Here is an 18,016-nt window from a genome sequence, read left to right as displayed (position 1 = left end):
GAGAAATTAATTTTGTGATCTAACTTCATGGATAAAGAAGGACTGAGAATCAAAAATAATAATACAGTATGTAAATGTTGTTTATCTATGAAAGAAAAAAAGAGAAGAAGAATAGCAGTCCTAGACTGAAACAGAAGCCAACAGTGAGACCTTACTTTATTTTGGTATATTTTTAGTTAAACATATAGAATTAAAATATTTTTTAATGATATTTAAGAAAAGTCAGATGATAAAATTTATTTACTCTGGGAAATGTTTAGAAGTACTGTCAATAAGTACTGCTCAAAATTCTCCAAGCTACGCTTCAACAGTATGTAAACCAAGAACTTCCAGATGTTCAAGTTGGATTTAGAAAAGGCAGAGGATCAAATGGTCAACATTATGCTGAATCAAAAGCAAGAGAGTTTCAGAAAAACATCTACTTCTTCTTGACTATGCTAAAGCCTTTGACTGTGTGGATCACAACAAATTGTGGAAGTTTCTTCAAGAGATGGGAATACCAGACCACCTGACCTGCCTCCTGAGAAATATGTATGTCAAGTACGTCAAATATGTATGAACTACAAATATGTAGGTCAAGAAGCAACAGTTCCAACTGGACATGGAACAATAGACTGGCAAATTGGGAAAGGAGTACGTCAAGGTTGTATATTGTCACCCTGCTTATTTAACTTATATGCAGAGAATATCACGTGAAATGCCAGGCTGGATGAAGCACAAACTAGAAGCAAGATTGCCGGGAGAAACATCAATAACCTCAGATATGCAGATGACATCACCCATATGGTAGAAAGAGAAGAGGAGCTAAAGAGCCTCTTGATGAAAGTGAAAGAGGAGAGTGAAAAAGCTAGACTAAAACTCAACATTCAAAAAATGAAAATCCAGTCCCGTCACTTTATGGTAAATAGATGGGGAAACAATGGGAACAGTGACAGACTTTATTTTCCTGGGCTCCAAAATCACTGCAGATGGTGATTGCATCCATGAAATTAAAAGACACTTGCTCCTTGGAAGAAAAGCTATGATCAACCTAGACAGCATATTAAAAAGCAGAGACATTACTTTGCCAACAAAGGTCCATCTAGTCAAAGCTATGGTTTTTCCAGTAGCCTCGTATGGATGTGAGAGTTGGACCATAAAGAAAGCTGAGTGCCAAAGAATTGATGCTTTTGTACTGTGATGTTAGAGAAGACTCTTGAGAGTCCCTTGAACTGCAAGGAGATCCAACCAGTCCATCCTAAAGGAAATCAGTCCTGAATATTCTTTGGAAGGACTGATGCTGAAGCTGAAGCTCCAATGCTTTGGCCACCTGATGCAAGGAACTGACTCCTTAGAAAAGACCCAGGTGCTGGGAAAGATTGAAGGCAGCAGAAGAAGGGGATGACAGAGAAGGAGATGGTTGGATGGCTTCACCGACTCTATGGACATGAGCTTGAACAAGCTCCAGGAGTTGGTGATGGACAGGGAAGCCTGCTGTGCTGCAGTCCATGGGGTTGCAAAGAGTCGGACACGACTGAGTGATGGAACTGAACTAAATTGTCACTAATAAAAAAAAATATATTCTATTTCACAACAGCTTCAGCATGCTCTTGGCTTCAGAATTACGGTTTTTTGGGAGATAGGAGGAAAATCCATTTGATGCTCCAGTTTTTCTATGGTAGCTAACGTATAGCAATAGTGCCTGCCTGCTGCCTGCTGTATGTAGGATGTCTCCAAACTCTCTTGAGGATAGGGTCATAATTCATTACATTTTGCCCCTGATCTTGAGAACTGGGAGTGTTACCCATACTTATGGGGTCAAAGGAGGATAGTTATTCCCCCTAGAGTTGACCTTGCCGGCTTTTAGCACCCGATGCTTGAGCTCCATGTTCTCATTGGTCCCCGTGGGATTCAGTCCCAGCTACCTAGTCAAATTCCATAGGGTTTGTCAACCACAAATTGGCACTTGCCCTGGGTGCTTGCCATCTGCCTCCACAAGGATTGAATCATGTGCTGCTGCAGCTGCTGACCTCCAACACTCCCTGAAGGAAGAAATGAAGCACTCTGTGCTCCAGGAAAACTGGCAGGACATGTCTTCAGATAGATAATCTCAAGAACTGATTTTATGAGTTCTATGAGCCCAGTTCTTGTATCTCCTCATATAGAGAAAAGCACTGACACCTTTCACAGTGGTGACTGTTTTCTCCTGACTAGCAGAAGCCTTACAGACCAGCAGAAACTTTCCACCAAAAAAAAAAAAAAAAAAGTGCTTGATTGCACATACGTAGTGCATACTTAGTTGTGTCTGACTCTTTTCAACCCCGTGGACTGTAGCCCACCAGGCTCCTCCATCCATGGGATTCTCCAGGCAAGAATACTGGAGTGGGTTGCCATTTCCTCCTCCAGAGGATCTTCCCAACCAGGGGATTGAACCCACATCTTCTGCGCATATCTCACATTTCAGATGGATTCTTTACTTCTGAGTCACCACCTGGGAAGCCCTGATTGCATGTATTCCCCCTTCAGCAAAATCACATATGTACATACTGTCCTGGCCCCACACCTCTTTAGAGGAGCCTCTCAGAGCTATCTGGGGTGCTATTTCCTGGACTGCAGTCCTCATTTTGCCCCCCAAAAGCTTAACTCGAAAGTCTCAGGTTGTGCTTTTTTTTTTTTCAAGTCAACAGGTTGTATCACTTTTTCAGATATACTCTACACTCCCCCTTGTGAGATCTCTCACCATTACTGGGACATGCTCTGTTTTACCCCCAAGCTGTTCTTCTCCACTTACCTGATTGGCAAACTTCTGCTCATGCCTCAATGCCCAGGTCCTGCCAGTTCCTCAGTGGTGCCTTCTTCAGTTGCCCCAGGGAAACCTGACTGCTCCTGTGGACTGCCACTGCCTTTCACTCACCTGGAACCTGACCCATATCATGTCGTGTGTCTCCCTGCAAACCTGGGTCATTCCACAGCCGCGGCTCCCAGTGTCTGGCACACAGAAGGTGACCCATCAATGTTTGTATTGCAGATTATTGATTGAAAATAGACAGACTGGATACAGGTCTAGATTTATATATATTGAAAAATACTCTTTAAATATTTCCAACTTTCTTTTTCTACCATGAGTGGTTTTGAAATTTAAGACAGCCTTAGCTTGGATAACAGCATTCACAATTGAAAATTAATTGTTTATATCTGCAGTGGGTTGCCATTCCCTTCTCCACGGGATCTTCCTGACTCAGGGATTGAACCCAGGTCTCCTGCATTGCAGGTGGATTCTTTACCATCTGACTCATCATGGAAGTTCACAACTGATACAGCGTATTAGAATTTTTATTTATTTATTTATTGGCCACCCCACATGGCATGCGGGGTCTTCATTCCCTTGCAGTGGAAGCTTGGACCACCACGAAAATCCATAGAATTTTCATTTTGAAACAGAAAGTTCAGTTCCCTCAATGCACCCACCCCACCTTCCACCCAGAGTAATTTGAGTTTCTATGTAATCATTTCAGGGACCAAACATTTTGTTGAATGGAAATTCTGCCAGATTCTTCTCCAGCATTGATTTGGGTCACATATGGGTATGGGAGTGTGTCAGGAGTTGGGGCCTGTGAAGATGGTGAGGGAAGATGAAGGTATGGGCAAAATGGGTGTCCATAGGGCAAGGTCGTGGGAAGGAGGGGAGGCTGGGGTGAATCTTCCTTTCCGGTTGACAGACCCTCTGTACCTTGTCATCTCCAGGTGCCTCAGCCTTGGGCACTCCATGCAGGGTTACGGAAGGAGTCTCCCATCCTCTCCTCCTCCTCCTTTTCGGGGGAAGTTGATATGAATACAAAGGTTGGTATGAATACAAAGGGTGGAGCAGTGATAGTCTCACTTGTGTTTACAGTCTCTTGATCCAGTATTTTTACCATCATGCTATAAACAACAGCACCCAAAATTCAATGTGTGTTTAATTAAATTAAACAAGAGCACACTGCATTAAATGTGGTGCCATTGAAGACTCCCTTTGTGATTAAAGTGTCCACCCTCAGGGGCACAAGTCATGGACTGCTGCTTTGCCAGCAAGTTTGCACCCCTGGTTTCACTATTAAATGAACAGTCTTCTTTTTTGTCCCAGGTGGCAAGACCGAGGGCAGAGAGCAGGGGGACAGGACGGATCGCTGCCCTTTGGTGCCTCACCCGGGATTGTGCTCTTGTAACATCGGGTACAAACAATCAACTCTTCCTAGATCCTCTCACTTTCTAGATCTGTCCTGAAAGAGTAGTTTAATTTTCCTTCTTTCATGACTTCCTGATTCTTTCTTCACGTTTCTGCAAATGCTCACCCCTTTAACTCACTTGTGATGCAGCTTTTTTATTAACTGGGAAAATATTATTTCAACTTTTAGTAGAATTGGCTCTGTATGAATCACAAGGTTACCTGTAAATGTTAACTGTTCTATTATGAATCACTCAAAGGTTATTTTTAGAAAATAGAATGTAAAGCATTTGATTTCATGTGCTTTAAAAAATCTCACCATCAGTTACTTCAAATGACCTACCTGTTCATCTCGTTTCCAATGAAAGCAGGACTGCCTGCCTCCTCATCTATTCTGTCATTACCTGTTAAAATGTGCCATTTACTTCCATGAGGAGGAGGAAAAGGTGGAAAATCTCCAAGTATCTCTACTTAGCAACCTGTTCCTGGGGAGTCAAGAGATTCACTTTTCCTCTTTTCTCTTGAAAAATACTTATCTAGTAAAAGAGAACCACTTCTCACTGCTGGAGAATATATTCCCCAGGACTTCATTAAACCAAGTAACAGAATCAGTGTTTAAATGATTAAGCAGGTATATAAGCTCTCACAAAAACAAAATCTAATTAAGATGGTACTCAACGGAAATCAAGATACTAATAATTAACAAATATAATTGTGGCTGGTCTATGAGAGGGTTAAGGAAACATGAGGCAGTGTTATTATTACATGTTCAAGATGCAACGTTTTGGTGAGCTTTTTCAGTTATAAGTAGGCAGGGTGCCCTGTCTATGTGACCTGGTAGTGCAGGCATATCTTGTTTTACTGCACTTCATTTCTTTTTTAAATTGTGCCTATGGACATTGCATTTTTGACAAATCAAAGGTTTAGGGCAACTCTGGAGTAAGTTATTGGCACCATTTTCACAATAGCATTTTCTCACTTCATGTATCTGTGTCATATTTTGGTGATTCTTGCAATATTTCAAATTTCCCATTATTATACTTGTTATGGTGATCTGGAATCAGTGATCTTTGAAGTTATTATTATAGCTTGAAGGCTCAGATGATGGCTAGCACTATTTAGATTTTTAAAGTAAGTACATTGCGTGTTTTGTTTTTTTTTTTTAAGAACTAATGCTATTGCACGCTTAACACACTGCAGTACAGTGTAAACATCTTTTATGTGCTCTGGGAAACCAAAAAATTTGAGTGATTTGCTTTGTTGTGATATTGGCTTTATTGCATGTCTGGAAGGGAACCTGCAGTATCTTTGAAGTATGTCTGTAAGACTATTTTTATTCCAATCATCTGTATTTTTATAAGCTCTCTGAACTATTTCAGAAGTTAGAAAACAAGCCATAATTCCTAAGACTTGCATTCCTGGTGACAGTTTAATTGATCCCACACAAAAAAGTCACGCTTAGATTGACAACCAGCTGGAAGCATGAGGAGGACCAGTGCAAGCATCACAGAGGATGTTTGGCTTTGTCCTTGATGGGCACTTTGGAAATTTTCCCACAGCATTCTGAACTCTTCCCCATTCGTAGCATGCCTGAAAAATTACACATGGAGCAAGACGTTTGATAAAAATATATTTAAAACAAGCAAGAAAAAATAGTTTTGACCTTAAGTATAACTTTTATCATTCTTTTAACCAAGTAGAGTTAAATAATATGTATAATGATTTCAAGTACCAACTTATAAAAGATGTGATAAATTAGAAAGCAAAGAACAGGAGGACTCTTTTTTTCAGAAAAATGTATTTGCAATTCAAATGTTCATATAAAAAGCATAAATTTTAAAAAGTTCATAGATGTGTGTTTTTAGAAGTGCTATGGTTTTGCCATTCATTGCAATTACATTCCAAAATGTGCAGGGTGGTCCACACCGCACCTTCTCAGCTTTGTCACACTGAAGTCACTCTCATCACAACCTCCCCCGAGCTGTTGTCTTCTGACAAATCTTCATGGGCCCTCATTCGATTGAACAGATGTAATAACACGTAGCCACACTGAAACCTTGGGGAGGTCAGCTGGGTTGGGTGGACCAAGTTCCTGTTCCGCAGAGCCGTCAACGGCAACCATAAAGTCCTGCTCGTGGAAGACTCTCCCCGGCTACTTTCTTCGATGTCTGTGGCTTTGTCATAATTTAATACATCCCAGTGTAAGTTGACAGCTCGCCAGCGCTTAAACACTCTGTAAACTGCAGCGCCTTCATGGACAATGAGACCTGAAATTTAAGGGTGGGGGAGGGGGGGAAGACTGGTCATCATCAAAAAGGTGAGAATGCTATTTTGCATCCAAGTAAGACATTAAGGAAATAGTCAATTATCTGTTACTCAGCATCATCAAACAAATTGGTATTCTGACTACTCAAATATGTCTAATGGCAAGCTACTAGCTGTCTTACACAGGTGTAGTCAATATTCAAAAATAAGAATCTACTGCCATGCAGACAGTAAGGTCATCTTGGGTACAAACTACTTGCTTCATTTTGGCTCAGGGTAGGCTTAGGTATTTATGATGCCTTAGGAGAACCATCAGGGCTTCCCTGGTGGCTCAGACAATAATGAATCCGCATGCAGTGCAGGAGACCTGGGTTTGATCCCTGGGTTGGAAGATACCCTGGACAAGGGCATGGCAACCCACTCGAGTATTCTTGCCTGGAGAATTCCATGGACAGAGGAGCCTGGTGGGCTACAGTCCATGGGGTCACAAAGAGTCAGACACGACTGAGAGACTAACACTAACACTAGGAAACCACCATTTGTACATTTGTACAAATTTGTATGAATTTGTACAAATTGTAAATTTGTACATTGTCATTTGTACAATCAGGGTATACTTCCTGAGTGCTCAGTGTGAGCCAAGCAATGTGTTAGGGGCTTGGTCTGTGTTGCCAACTGGATTTGTCAAGCTCACTGCCATCTCCACAGCTTCTAAAACGATGACACAAAGGAGGTATGAGCGAATCTTCTATTATTTTTCCTCCCCTCAACAATTCAACAAATATTTGTTAAGCACCTTCTTGAGAGCTTTTGGGCTTCCCTTGTGGCTCAGCTGGTAAAGAATCTGCCTGCATGCAGGAGACCTGGGTTTGATCCCTGGAGAAGGGAAATGTTACCCATTCCAGTATTTTGGCCTGGAGAAGCCCATGGACTGTATAGTCCATGGTGTTGCAAAGAGTCAGACATGACTGAGCGACTTTTACTTTCACTTTCTTTCTTTGAGGGCTTTACTTATATCGTTTCATTCAGTTCTCACCACACCCTTATGAAGCAAGCACCAGCGTGTCCTCCATTTTACAAACAAGTTGCCCAAGCGCAGACAGTGGCAGCACTGGAGCAGGGATTCAGACCCAGGCAGGCGGGCTCCAGAGGGCTCTGGCTGCTATACGGTGAACGGGCGACCACACATTTCTGATTCAGACTCTCGGGAAAGTAAACAAGATAACACAGGAGCCTCGGGCACAGCAAACTGGCCGTCTGTACATGTGGTGCCCTGATGCACGGCTCCATCTCCACCGTCTACCCGAGATCCCAGCACACCTTGCATTTTCCACACATTTACATTTCAATGTATAGTCTAAAAGCTTTGGAATCTGTGACCCATTACAAAAAGGAGTCCCTGGTGGAGAGGGCACTTCAGATAGAAAAGCGAGGAGGAGTTTCTCTTAGAGGAATCTGAAATTCCACTGAAAGTGGGAGGAGAGGCCAATGAAGTCTTTCTTAAAGTGCAACATGGCACGTAAGGAGGGTGTGTCAGTTGACACAATCACTTTTAACCAAAATTTGAAAATGAGAAGATCCTACCACCTCCCAGCATTTAGAATCTTGGGTGCATGTCCTAGAAAACTCTCATCAATATGAAAAAGGAAACATGTAAAAAATGTTTTATATGTTTGTGTGTATTTGCGGAAAAAAAAATCACAACCAATCTCAATGTCCATCCTGAAAAGAAGGGATAAACTGTGATCCAAAGGGTCATAGCAATGAAACAGAAGGGAACAAAGTCACATGCACTACAAATCTTGAGGCAATAGTGGAAATCTCAAAGCCATATACCAAATGAAAATTTTAGAAATATAATTGATTGGAGTGAAGAAATACTATACATTTTTTATGGGTATAGATATATACGTGGTAAAAATGTTAAAACTTGCATGGGCATAATGACCATTAAATTCATGATAATATGGGATTAAATGGAGAGAGGCTTCAAAGAGGGCTTTCTACTGTATCTTTCGTATCGTGTTTTTTTCAGCTCGGTCGTGGGGATGTGAATGTTCAATGTATTATTCTATATGCTTTTATGCACCCAGATAATTCATAACTTCAAAAATAATGGGAAATTTATTAGGAAAATTGACCTAAGATGGGTTGAGGAACAGACAACAGAAGGAGGGAGATAAATAAGGAATTTACCACATTTATGTGAGGAGCAGAGTGTCAGCAGTAGAACACAGAGAAACAAAGGAATAAACTTGCCAGAGGAAAAGCTGACAGAAATTGTAAATGCCAAAAGGGGGAAAATCAGTCTCCCATTTTTAAGGCTAGAAGAATGGGTGACTGAAAGAATGATGATAACCTCCCGTATGGACAACGGGTTAGTGTTTGGAACAAGCTTTTGTTGGGGAGAATTTTTTATTTTTTTGGCCAACTAAGACACTGCTGGTAGGTGATGGAGATACCTCGTCTTTGAAAAAATCATACTTATCTAATATCAGAATTTAAATTTTATACCTATCCCGTTCTGTTGTTGTTCAGTTGCTATGTTATGAACGACTCTTAGCAACATCTATCCCTTACCAGGAGATAAACTTCTAATGCACATGACTTAAGAGCATTCTAAAGACACTAACATAGGCCACTAAAAAATGCATAAACAAAAATATCTTGAACCCAATTATTATATACCACCGAAATAATAAGGAGAAATGTAAACTTTTGTCAATCATAGCAATTCAATTGTTTGATTCCTTTTTTCCTAAGGAATAATCAGAATTGACGCAAATGACCAGATGTTTTGGGGAAACAGTCAGAATTATAAGTCAAGACTACCAGGTTTTAATTGATAATTCTAATATTAGCATTCTGAAATCTCCACGAGTAACAATTTAACTTTTCTGATTATGTTTTTCCTCCTTAAAATGTGACTCGAATACCTAATCTGTACATTCCACCAGATGCTATGAAGATAAATTGAAATTGATCAACTATAAAGCACTCAGATTTCCTTGGGGATGGTAACTATCTAAATACAAGATATTATCATTAATTAAAAATCAATAGTGAATCTATGTGGTGTAGTGAAAGTCACTCAGTGGTGTCTGACTCTTTGTGACCCCATGGACTATACAGCCCATGGAATTCTCTAGGCCAGAATACTGGAATGGGTAGCCTTTTCCTTCTCCAGGGGATCTTCCCAGCCCAGAGATCAAACCCAGATTTCCCACATTGCAGGTGGATTCTTTTCCAGCTGAGCCACAAGGGAAGCCCAAGAATACTGGAGTGAATAGCCTATCCCTTCTCCAGTGGATCTTCCCAACCCAGGAATCAAACTGGGGTCTCCTGCATTGTGGGCAGATTCTTTACCAGTTGAGCCACAAGGGTGGTGAGGGGCATTCATTCACACTAATCACAAGACCATTATGGTCTGAAACAGGTTCATTCTGGATAAGGGCAGCAATGGGGGGCTGGTTTCACCAGGGAAATCCACTCATTTCATAGAACCCTAGTCTTTTTTGTTGATTTCCTTTGAAAGACCAGAAATCAGGTCATTTACTCGAGCTTAAATCATTTTCTGGGAATATATTCCTGGTAGCCTTTTCCTAAATACATAAATCTACCCAACAAGCAGAAATAAATCCCACAAGTCTTTATAGTACATTTTGAACTAAATTTAAAGGAGAAATACGTGAAGTTCTCATGAAGACAAGTCCTCTTTAAGTTTTCCCCTGCACGAGCTGCTTCTTAATTGCATTCAAGTTATGAGAGATGTTTTGACTTGGCTTTATTCTCCATAGTGAAAAGTGAAAGTCGTTCAGTTGTGTTCGCCTCTTTGTGACCTCATGGTTTATACAGTCCATGGAATTCTCCAGTACAGAATACTGGAGTTGGTAGCCTTTCCCTTCTCTAGGGGATCTTCCCAATTCAGGGATCAAACTCAGGTCTCCCGCATTGCAGGCGGATTCCTTACTAACTGAGCTATCAGGAAAGCCCTTATTCTCCACAAATGTCTGGAATTACTCCTCATCCTCTAGGGGCTTTCATTTTACCAAAATATGAGACCCCCCCCATCTCACCCCAAGACTGTCCTTTGTAATGTACACTTTCCCTCTCTCTCCTTTAGATTGTTTGAAGCTGTGGCGAATACCATTTGTGTTCATGAGTGTTCATGAGAAAATTTGACTACTATGATCATTGAAATCCAGAGGTAAGGATTTATTTCATTCTAGTTCATGTGTTGAGAATCCTCCTGATGACTGGTCCCCTCTTGTTTAATAACGGATCACTTCACATCATCCTTAGCCACTCTCTGACTCACACCTCAAGTTAAGCCTTGAAATGAATTTGTCATCTTGACATATTAGGTCATAGGAAAACAAGCTTAGATTTACTTCATCTGAGTCACTAACTCTGAAATGAAAAGCAATGATAATTTCTAGAAAATGTAAATATTAAACATTTTATGGTCCTTGCTACATTATTAATGGCAAAGGTGTCAACACGGTGTGATTCATGGGAACTTGGAGTTTTGAGACTTGAGGAGAATATGTGTGTAGGTGTCCCTGTGTGTGTGGTTGGTTGTTTTGTTTTGTTTTTTTAAATCATTTTCTTGCCAGTAGCATTTAATTAGAGCATCCCTTTACTGATGTACAAAGGAACATTTTTGTTATGAAATAATCTTTATCAACAGAAAAGGTTAAATAGTCTGTGGGTTCATTGAAATAAGGGCACAGTGCTTACGAAAGTAAAATATATCCCAAACTTGAAAGTAGTGTGCTAGTTGAAATTCTTATGTGGTAGTAGAAAATTAGCTAACTGCCCAAGAAATAATGGGAAGACTCTCAAGGTACACAGACTAACGTATGCATCCGTGTGCACACAGACATATACACCATTTGTCTCTGTTTATTTCAATTTAGACAAATGTGCTGTGCCATGCTTAGTTGCTCAGTCCTGTCTGACTCTCTGTGACCCCATGGACTGCAGCCCACCAGGCTCCTCTGTCCATGGGGATTCTCCAGGCAAGAACAGTGGAGTGGGTTGCCATGCCTTTCTCCAGGGGATCTTCCCAACCCAGGGGTCAAACCCAGGTCTCCCGCATTGCAGGCAGATTCTTTACAGTCTGAGCCATCAGGGCAGCCCAAGAATACAGGAGTGGGCAGCCTATCCCTTCTCCAGGGGATCTTTCCGCCCCAGGAGTTGAATCGGGGTCTCCTGCATTGTAGGTGGATTCTTTACCAGATGAGCTACCAGGGAAGCCCATAGACAAATGGTGAGTTACGTTAACAGAGACTTGCAAACTTTGTGGTCAAATGTAAACAAATGTTGGTATTAACTACCAAACCACCAGTCTAATCATTTCATTTCTTGTGTAATCTTGACTGCAACTCTATAAATAGGTACATTTTTGAATAGTTAGTTTCCCTGTTAAGGAAACTGAGACCTAGAGAGATTTAGCCAGTTGTCCAATGTCATGATGATATCAGCTCTGAGACTGAAGCCCAAATGTGTCTAATTGTAAACCTTGAGTACTACAAGCCTACTCATGGTAAATTTCCAAAGGATGGTTGTATCTTCTAGTCACATAATGACCAACTGAAAGATCACTCTATTGACTGAATATATCTCCCCAAATTCATATGCTGAAGCACTAACCTGTAACATGATGGTATTTGGAGGTGGGATCTTTGGGAAGTAATTAGATTTATAATTCCTGAGAGTGACTAATGCCCTTATACAAAGAGAAAGAGATGTGAGTTTTCTGTGTGCAAATGAGTGTGTGTGTGTGTGTGTGTGTGTGTGTGTGTGTGTGCATGCACCAAAGAAAGGCCCTGTGGGATAATAACAGAAAATGGCTGTCTGCAAACCACGGAGAGAGCCCTCACCAGACTGAGTAAGCCAACACCTTGACTTTGGACTTCCCACAACCTTCAAAACTATAAGAAATAAATGTTCATTGTTTAAGCCACTCAGGCTGTGGTATTTTGTTATAGCAGTTCAAACAAACCAAGACAGACCTGGTATATAAACTACATCACCCTCATTTAAAATATGAGTAAATTAAGTCCCAGAGACTATGATTTGGGCAAAGTGATATAATTAGTTGCCATTTTTAATAGCCTTGTATGTCACCAACACTATTTCATCTCTAGGAGTGCCAAGAAAACAGCCCCTTCCATTTGCCCTCATCCTAGGGAGAGAAAAGTGTTGAGGAACCTTATATGCAGGCAACACTGTGAGTGGTGCACTCTCTATCTGGTAAGCGGTACCCATCCTGAGCTGTCCCAAGATATGCAAGATCCTAATTATAACACAACCTAAAGGCCTGTGTGTGGTTCAGTCACAGAGACCCTTGGGAAACCTAAAGAACTCTCAGCAGATAATTGGCCAGAAAAGGTTCTCTTGATCGTGAAAATGTCCAAGATTTCTCAATTAAATTTAACCACTCTCCCTGAAAAGGCTCTCTTAATTGTGAAAATGTCCAAGATTTCTCAATTAAATTTAACTATTCTCCCTGGCCAAGATTCTTCTTCTCTCCCTCTCTCTCTCTCAGTGAGTTTCCATGTAACTGAACTCTGTAAATATAACCTGTGTCATTCTGAAAAGTCAGTGTGTACCATCAGCAGAATGGTGACTTTTGGTCCCCTTTAACTCCATTTAAGAAGAACAGATTAGAGTGGATTAGAGTCAACCTCATAAAGTAGCCCCAGTATTACTACTTAATTCCCCTTGAGGAACTTGGGGAAGACCAGAGTGTGGTTACACCAGCAAGGGTTAACCAAATAAGGCAGTGGCCCAAGATACTTTCTGTGAGGGCATCTTTGCTAGAATGTAATAAAATGCATTAATTCTTCTTTCACATTTTCCTAAGATACTCAACAGTTAAATGCCCAACAGTTATGGAAACTCAGACGAAAGTGTAGAGGTAATCACTTTAAAAGTCACTTTTCCATTGTTGAATCTTGTTAATACGAATCTTGAAGAAATAACAACTTATTTCTATGTATACTGAATGGGTTTTGTTGGACTCAACTATATATGAAGGTTAAAGTAAAACAAAAATCAGAAAAACAAAAAGAAGTGCAAAAATACAAAACTTAAATAGAGATATAAAGATTGAAGTGAAAGTCGCTCAGTCATGTCTGACTCTTTGTGACCCCATGGACTTATACAGTCTGTGGAATTCTCCAGGCCAGAATACTGGAGTGGGTAGCCTTTCTCTTCTCCAGGGATCGTCCCAACCCAGCGATTGAACCCAGGTCTCCCGCATTGCAGGCAGATTATTTACCAGCTGAACCAGAAGGAAAGCCCAAGAATACTGGAAGCCTTTCCTTTCTCCAGCATATCTTTCCTACCCAGGAATCATACCAGGGTCTCCTGTATTGCGGGTGTATTCTTTACCAACTGAGCTATGAGGGAAGCCCATAAAGACTAAAAGACAATACATATTCAATTAGAGAAATCACTAAGTTCACAAAAGAAAGTGATCATTCTGATACCCTAAATCTAGGCCTCTGGGAGCTATTAATACAGTGTCCTGATTACATATGGGGATTTTTCAGAATACAAATTTGCAGTGTTACCCATCATAACAAATGATAAAAAGAAATATCCTACATAAATGCACTTATATCTATTAAAGATGAGCTGTTTTTTCTATTGTCGATTATTATATTTTGATATACCCCCCACCCCCAGAACCAAGTTGAAAATGGCAGGCTGGTCATAAGAGTTAAAAGCTCAGTGGTTCAAAAACAGATTCATCATGAACACTGGCAATAAAATCTGCACAAGAAATGAGATAAGGACAACAAATTATTCAGAAACTTCTCATGACATGGAAACACCTGACACTAGAGACTGGCTAATGTCTAAATATGGATGATCTAATCCTCTGCATCCTCAAAGTAGAGAATGGCACCCATGAAGAAATGACCATAGTGAAGACCCTAAATGACTGCACCTCTGGGAGCACACAAAAGGAAGTTCACAGTGTTTGTTTTACAACATTGTCGCCCTCTACACCTTCCTCTCCACTCAGTGAGATCTGTGTCACCAGCCTGGATGCAAAGAGCACATTCATGCTGCCCCTTCAATGCTGATGACAACACTGCCTGGAAACAGAACAAGATGCAAAGGCAAACTTTAACATGGAGAATCACTTCTCACTAGTTGGCAATGAGGGAAGCCCTCCCTTTTCTAGAAGGTCCTGACATAATTTGGATTTCCTTCTCAACCTACCATCCTTATTTCAGCTAATTACCTTCCCCTCAAATCAGTTAAGCTAAAACCCAAAGATCACCTAGGCTAGTCTATCCTCTTGCATTGAATTCTGCTAATTCTGTCTTCTTAGCAAATCTGAGATAAAACCACAGAAGAGAGAATATTAGGTCTGTGACCCCAATCAGCCATGTACTCCTTGAGGACAGGAACCCTAATCCTACTTCAATTGCTGATATATAGTAGGAACTCAATAAACCTTTGCTAAATGAAAGGGAATGAGAAAGAAAAGAGTAACTGTCACTGGAATCTAAAAGATGACAAGACTGACTCCATCTGGGTGCAACAGTGCTGTTAAAACACAAAATGTCTCCAGTACTGTTCTTTCAAAAGTTAAGAGTAATGCCTGGAGATACCAAAGACAAACTGAAACATGTATTCCAAGATAGAAATGAAAAGCGTTTAAAGATTTGAGCCTTTATTTCATAACAGTGGGTTTTGCCCCACCCCTTTCAAAACACACACACACCCATACACACACACACAGCCTGCCAGAAGTAGAAGAGTGAAAATTCTTTACAAGTGTTGGTTTTAGCCTTAGCAAATTGTAGCAGCCTCCCCCTCTATCCTGTTGGCCTGCTCATCAAATGTTTACTTGAGTTAAACAATCATGAACGATATAGTTATAAATGCCTGTGCCAGACCAAAAAGCCTAAGAGTCAGATGCGGATACTCTTCTCTTCTATTTCCAGACAAAACAGGAGAATTAAAAAAAGAAATGCTAGCCATTTTTCTGACCACTTGCTTTGCTCAAAAACCAATCCATTAATTAATTATTTTAATGATTTTTTTTCTTCCTCAGTAGAAAGGAGATTCTTCTGCTCTTTCAATCACCAGCCCTGGAGCACAAATCTACCATAGGTATATTCACAGAATACTCCTCAAAAGCTGTAAACTTATTATACATTATAAAATATACAGTATGCTAATTAAAAAAAAGGATTAAAAGAATTCACTGGAGAGAAGAATTGTCATATTATCTAAGTTTCCACCCAACAGGGCTTGAGGAAAAAAAAGATTTGTGGATATTATTATTTCAATAAAAGACATAAAGGAATGAGTCCAATACTTTTTAAATATATAATACAGGTATCCTAGAGGTCCCCTGGGCTTCCCAGATGGTAAAGAATCCACCTGCCAATGCAGGAGACCCAGGAGACTTGGGATTCAATCCCTGGGGTCAGGAAGATCTCCTGGAGAAGGAAATGGCAACCCACTCCAATATTCTTGCCAGGATAATCCCATGGACTGATAGTCCCATGGACAGAGAGGCTACCGTCCACGGGGTCACAGAGTCGAACACAGCTGAGTGACGGAGCACACAGACACACAGTTTCCTTGTAACCAGAAGTGTTCACGAGAATTGGTTTAATTTCATTTGAATGCAACTCCAATTCTGTCCTTCAAATCATGGATGGATGGAACACCTGGCACCACAAAGATATGAAGTGGACAAACATAGTAACTAAATTTCCAAATCAGGAAATACTGGGTATGATTTAACCCAACCGGTTCATGTGCAGAGATGAAGACTCTGAGGCCCAGAGAAGTGACATAGTTTGACCAATGGGCCGCAGTTACGTTCAAAGCCAGAATCAGAGCTAGACCCTTGAAGCCTGATCCAGTGTACTCCTCTGCAAGAACTCAGATTTCAGGAGCCATCCTTGGCCAAAGCTTGTCCTCACAAGTGTGCCTCTGACCCAAGGGATATTACCTGACTATGACTAGACAGTCAGAATCTTTCTTCAGTAACACAAGAGGCGGCGATGGTCAGCTCTCCTCTGACCTTTACCCTGAAGTGTGCATGGCTACATCTGGGTAGGAGATGGGAGGACTGTAGTGATCTTCACAATATATAAAACATTAATAAATAACCTTGCATACCTCAATGTTACAGCATCTGATTTAAAGAGATGTCTACCTTCTGTGAATTAATTCTTTAAGAATTCAGGATCTACCTTGGTTGATTTCCATTTGTTTCCCACACTCTGGACCAAAGCCAGTTCTGAGGAGGCTATTAGTGGACTTTTCTTAGTGGCAAGCTGAAATATGAATATGCAAATTTCCCTTCCATCTCCAATGGGTAAACTGTCTACTGCAAACTTGCAGATTATGATTTTATTAACCTTACGGGTAAACAATACATGTATTGATTGTTCCATTTCATGGGGTGAGAAAAATATTTTAGAAGTTTTAATTGAAATATCTAATTAAAACCTGTTTATCTTTGGACCTGACATAGGCTAGTTTACTTTTGTTGACTTTGCTTTTCATTTCTCTTAAATCACACAGACTGTGGGTAAATTTTCCAAACAGAAGCTGTCATCTCAGCATAAGTAAAATGTATAACTCTTTGACTTCATCCACATAACATCAGCAATATATTGTAGTTGAGAATATCAATTAAATTTGATATATTTGAATTGATGTTAATTAGAATTTTTAACCTGAATATAAAAATGCTCAGACCTTAGGCTTCCTTAATATTCTATTCTGTGATCTAGCAAAGAAAATTCAAGGTTGAGAAGTGATTCTTTGCATAAGTAATTCTTATCAAGAAACTGCTTCACTTAAAACAATGGAGTGAGAAATGGATTTTGGTATGGTAACATTAAATATTTTATCTTTAATACATTTCTGTATATTTTTGTTCTATTAATTAACAATAAATTAAAGAGTCACAAAATAGCTAATTACTTTGGGTTTTTAGGGAAATGTTTTTCTCCATTTCTGATCTAAAACTAGTAGTTAAAAGAAATATTTATTTCTGGTATCATACCTTAGGTGTTTGAGACAGTAACTAAAGAAGTAGTTTCAGTTTATTAAATAGACAGGAACATTTTATAAATTACCAGTTCAAGCTCAGCCTATAACAGGCTCTGGAGCCACAGTGTCCAATCTTGGGTCCCTCTTCTAATCTGTGTGGCCTCTGGAAACTAGTTAATGGTGCCTTAGTTTTCTCATCTCCGAGATGAGGAGAAGAGTACCTACACCCCATAGGGATGTTATGAAGACTGTGTGTGAAAATCGAGGTAAAGTGCTTAGAACACTGCTTGGATCAGAGTAAACATAATCTTAGTCATCACTGGAGATTTGTTTTGAAAACCTCCTTTCACCATGTTTGGAAATATGCTCATCTCTGTGGTTCCTCATGACCCCAGAGGAACCCTGTCAGGACACCCACGGCCCTGAATCCTCTTGTGCTCCAAGTAGGAACATAGTTTAGAAAAATCATCACATTCACACTCTCCTTGGTGAGAAAGTTCTTGGTTGCAAAATAGTCTGAAG

At 40.3% G+C, this 18,016-nt stretch overlaps 1 protein-coding gene across 1 annotated transcript in view; it reads right to left on the bottom strand.

Moving 5' to 3' along the window:
* Positions 1–6,021: 6,021 nt before the first annotated feature.
* Positions 6,022–18,016, bottom strand: part of MARCHF11 (membrane associated ring-CH-type finger 11) — a 109,309-nt gene continuing 97,314 nt past the window's right edge. Inside the window, exon 4 of the mRNA XM_061129411.1 lies at positions 6,022–6,450. Within this exon, the coding sequence (XP_060985394.1) occupies positions 6,128–6,450 (323 nt within the window). The 3' untranslated portion in view covers positions 6,022–6,127. The remainder of the gene's footprint in view (positions 6,451–18,016) is intronic.

This window comes from Dama dama, chromosome 25, assembly GCF_033118175.1.
Source record: "Dama dama isolate Ldn47 chromosome 25, ASM3311817v1, whole genome shotgun sequence".
Classification (NCBI taxonomy): domain Eukaryota; kingdom Metazoa; phylum Chordata; class Mammalia; order Artiodactyla; family Cervidae; genus Dama; species Dama dama.
The sequence above is the reverse complement of the archived record's forward strand: the minus strand, read 5'-3'. Positions and strand labels throughout refer to the sequence as shown.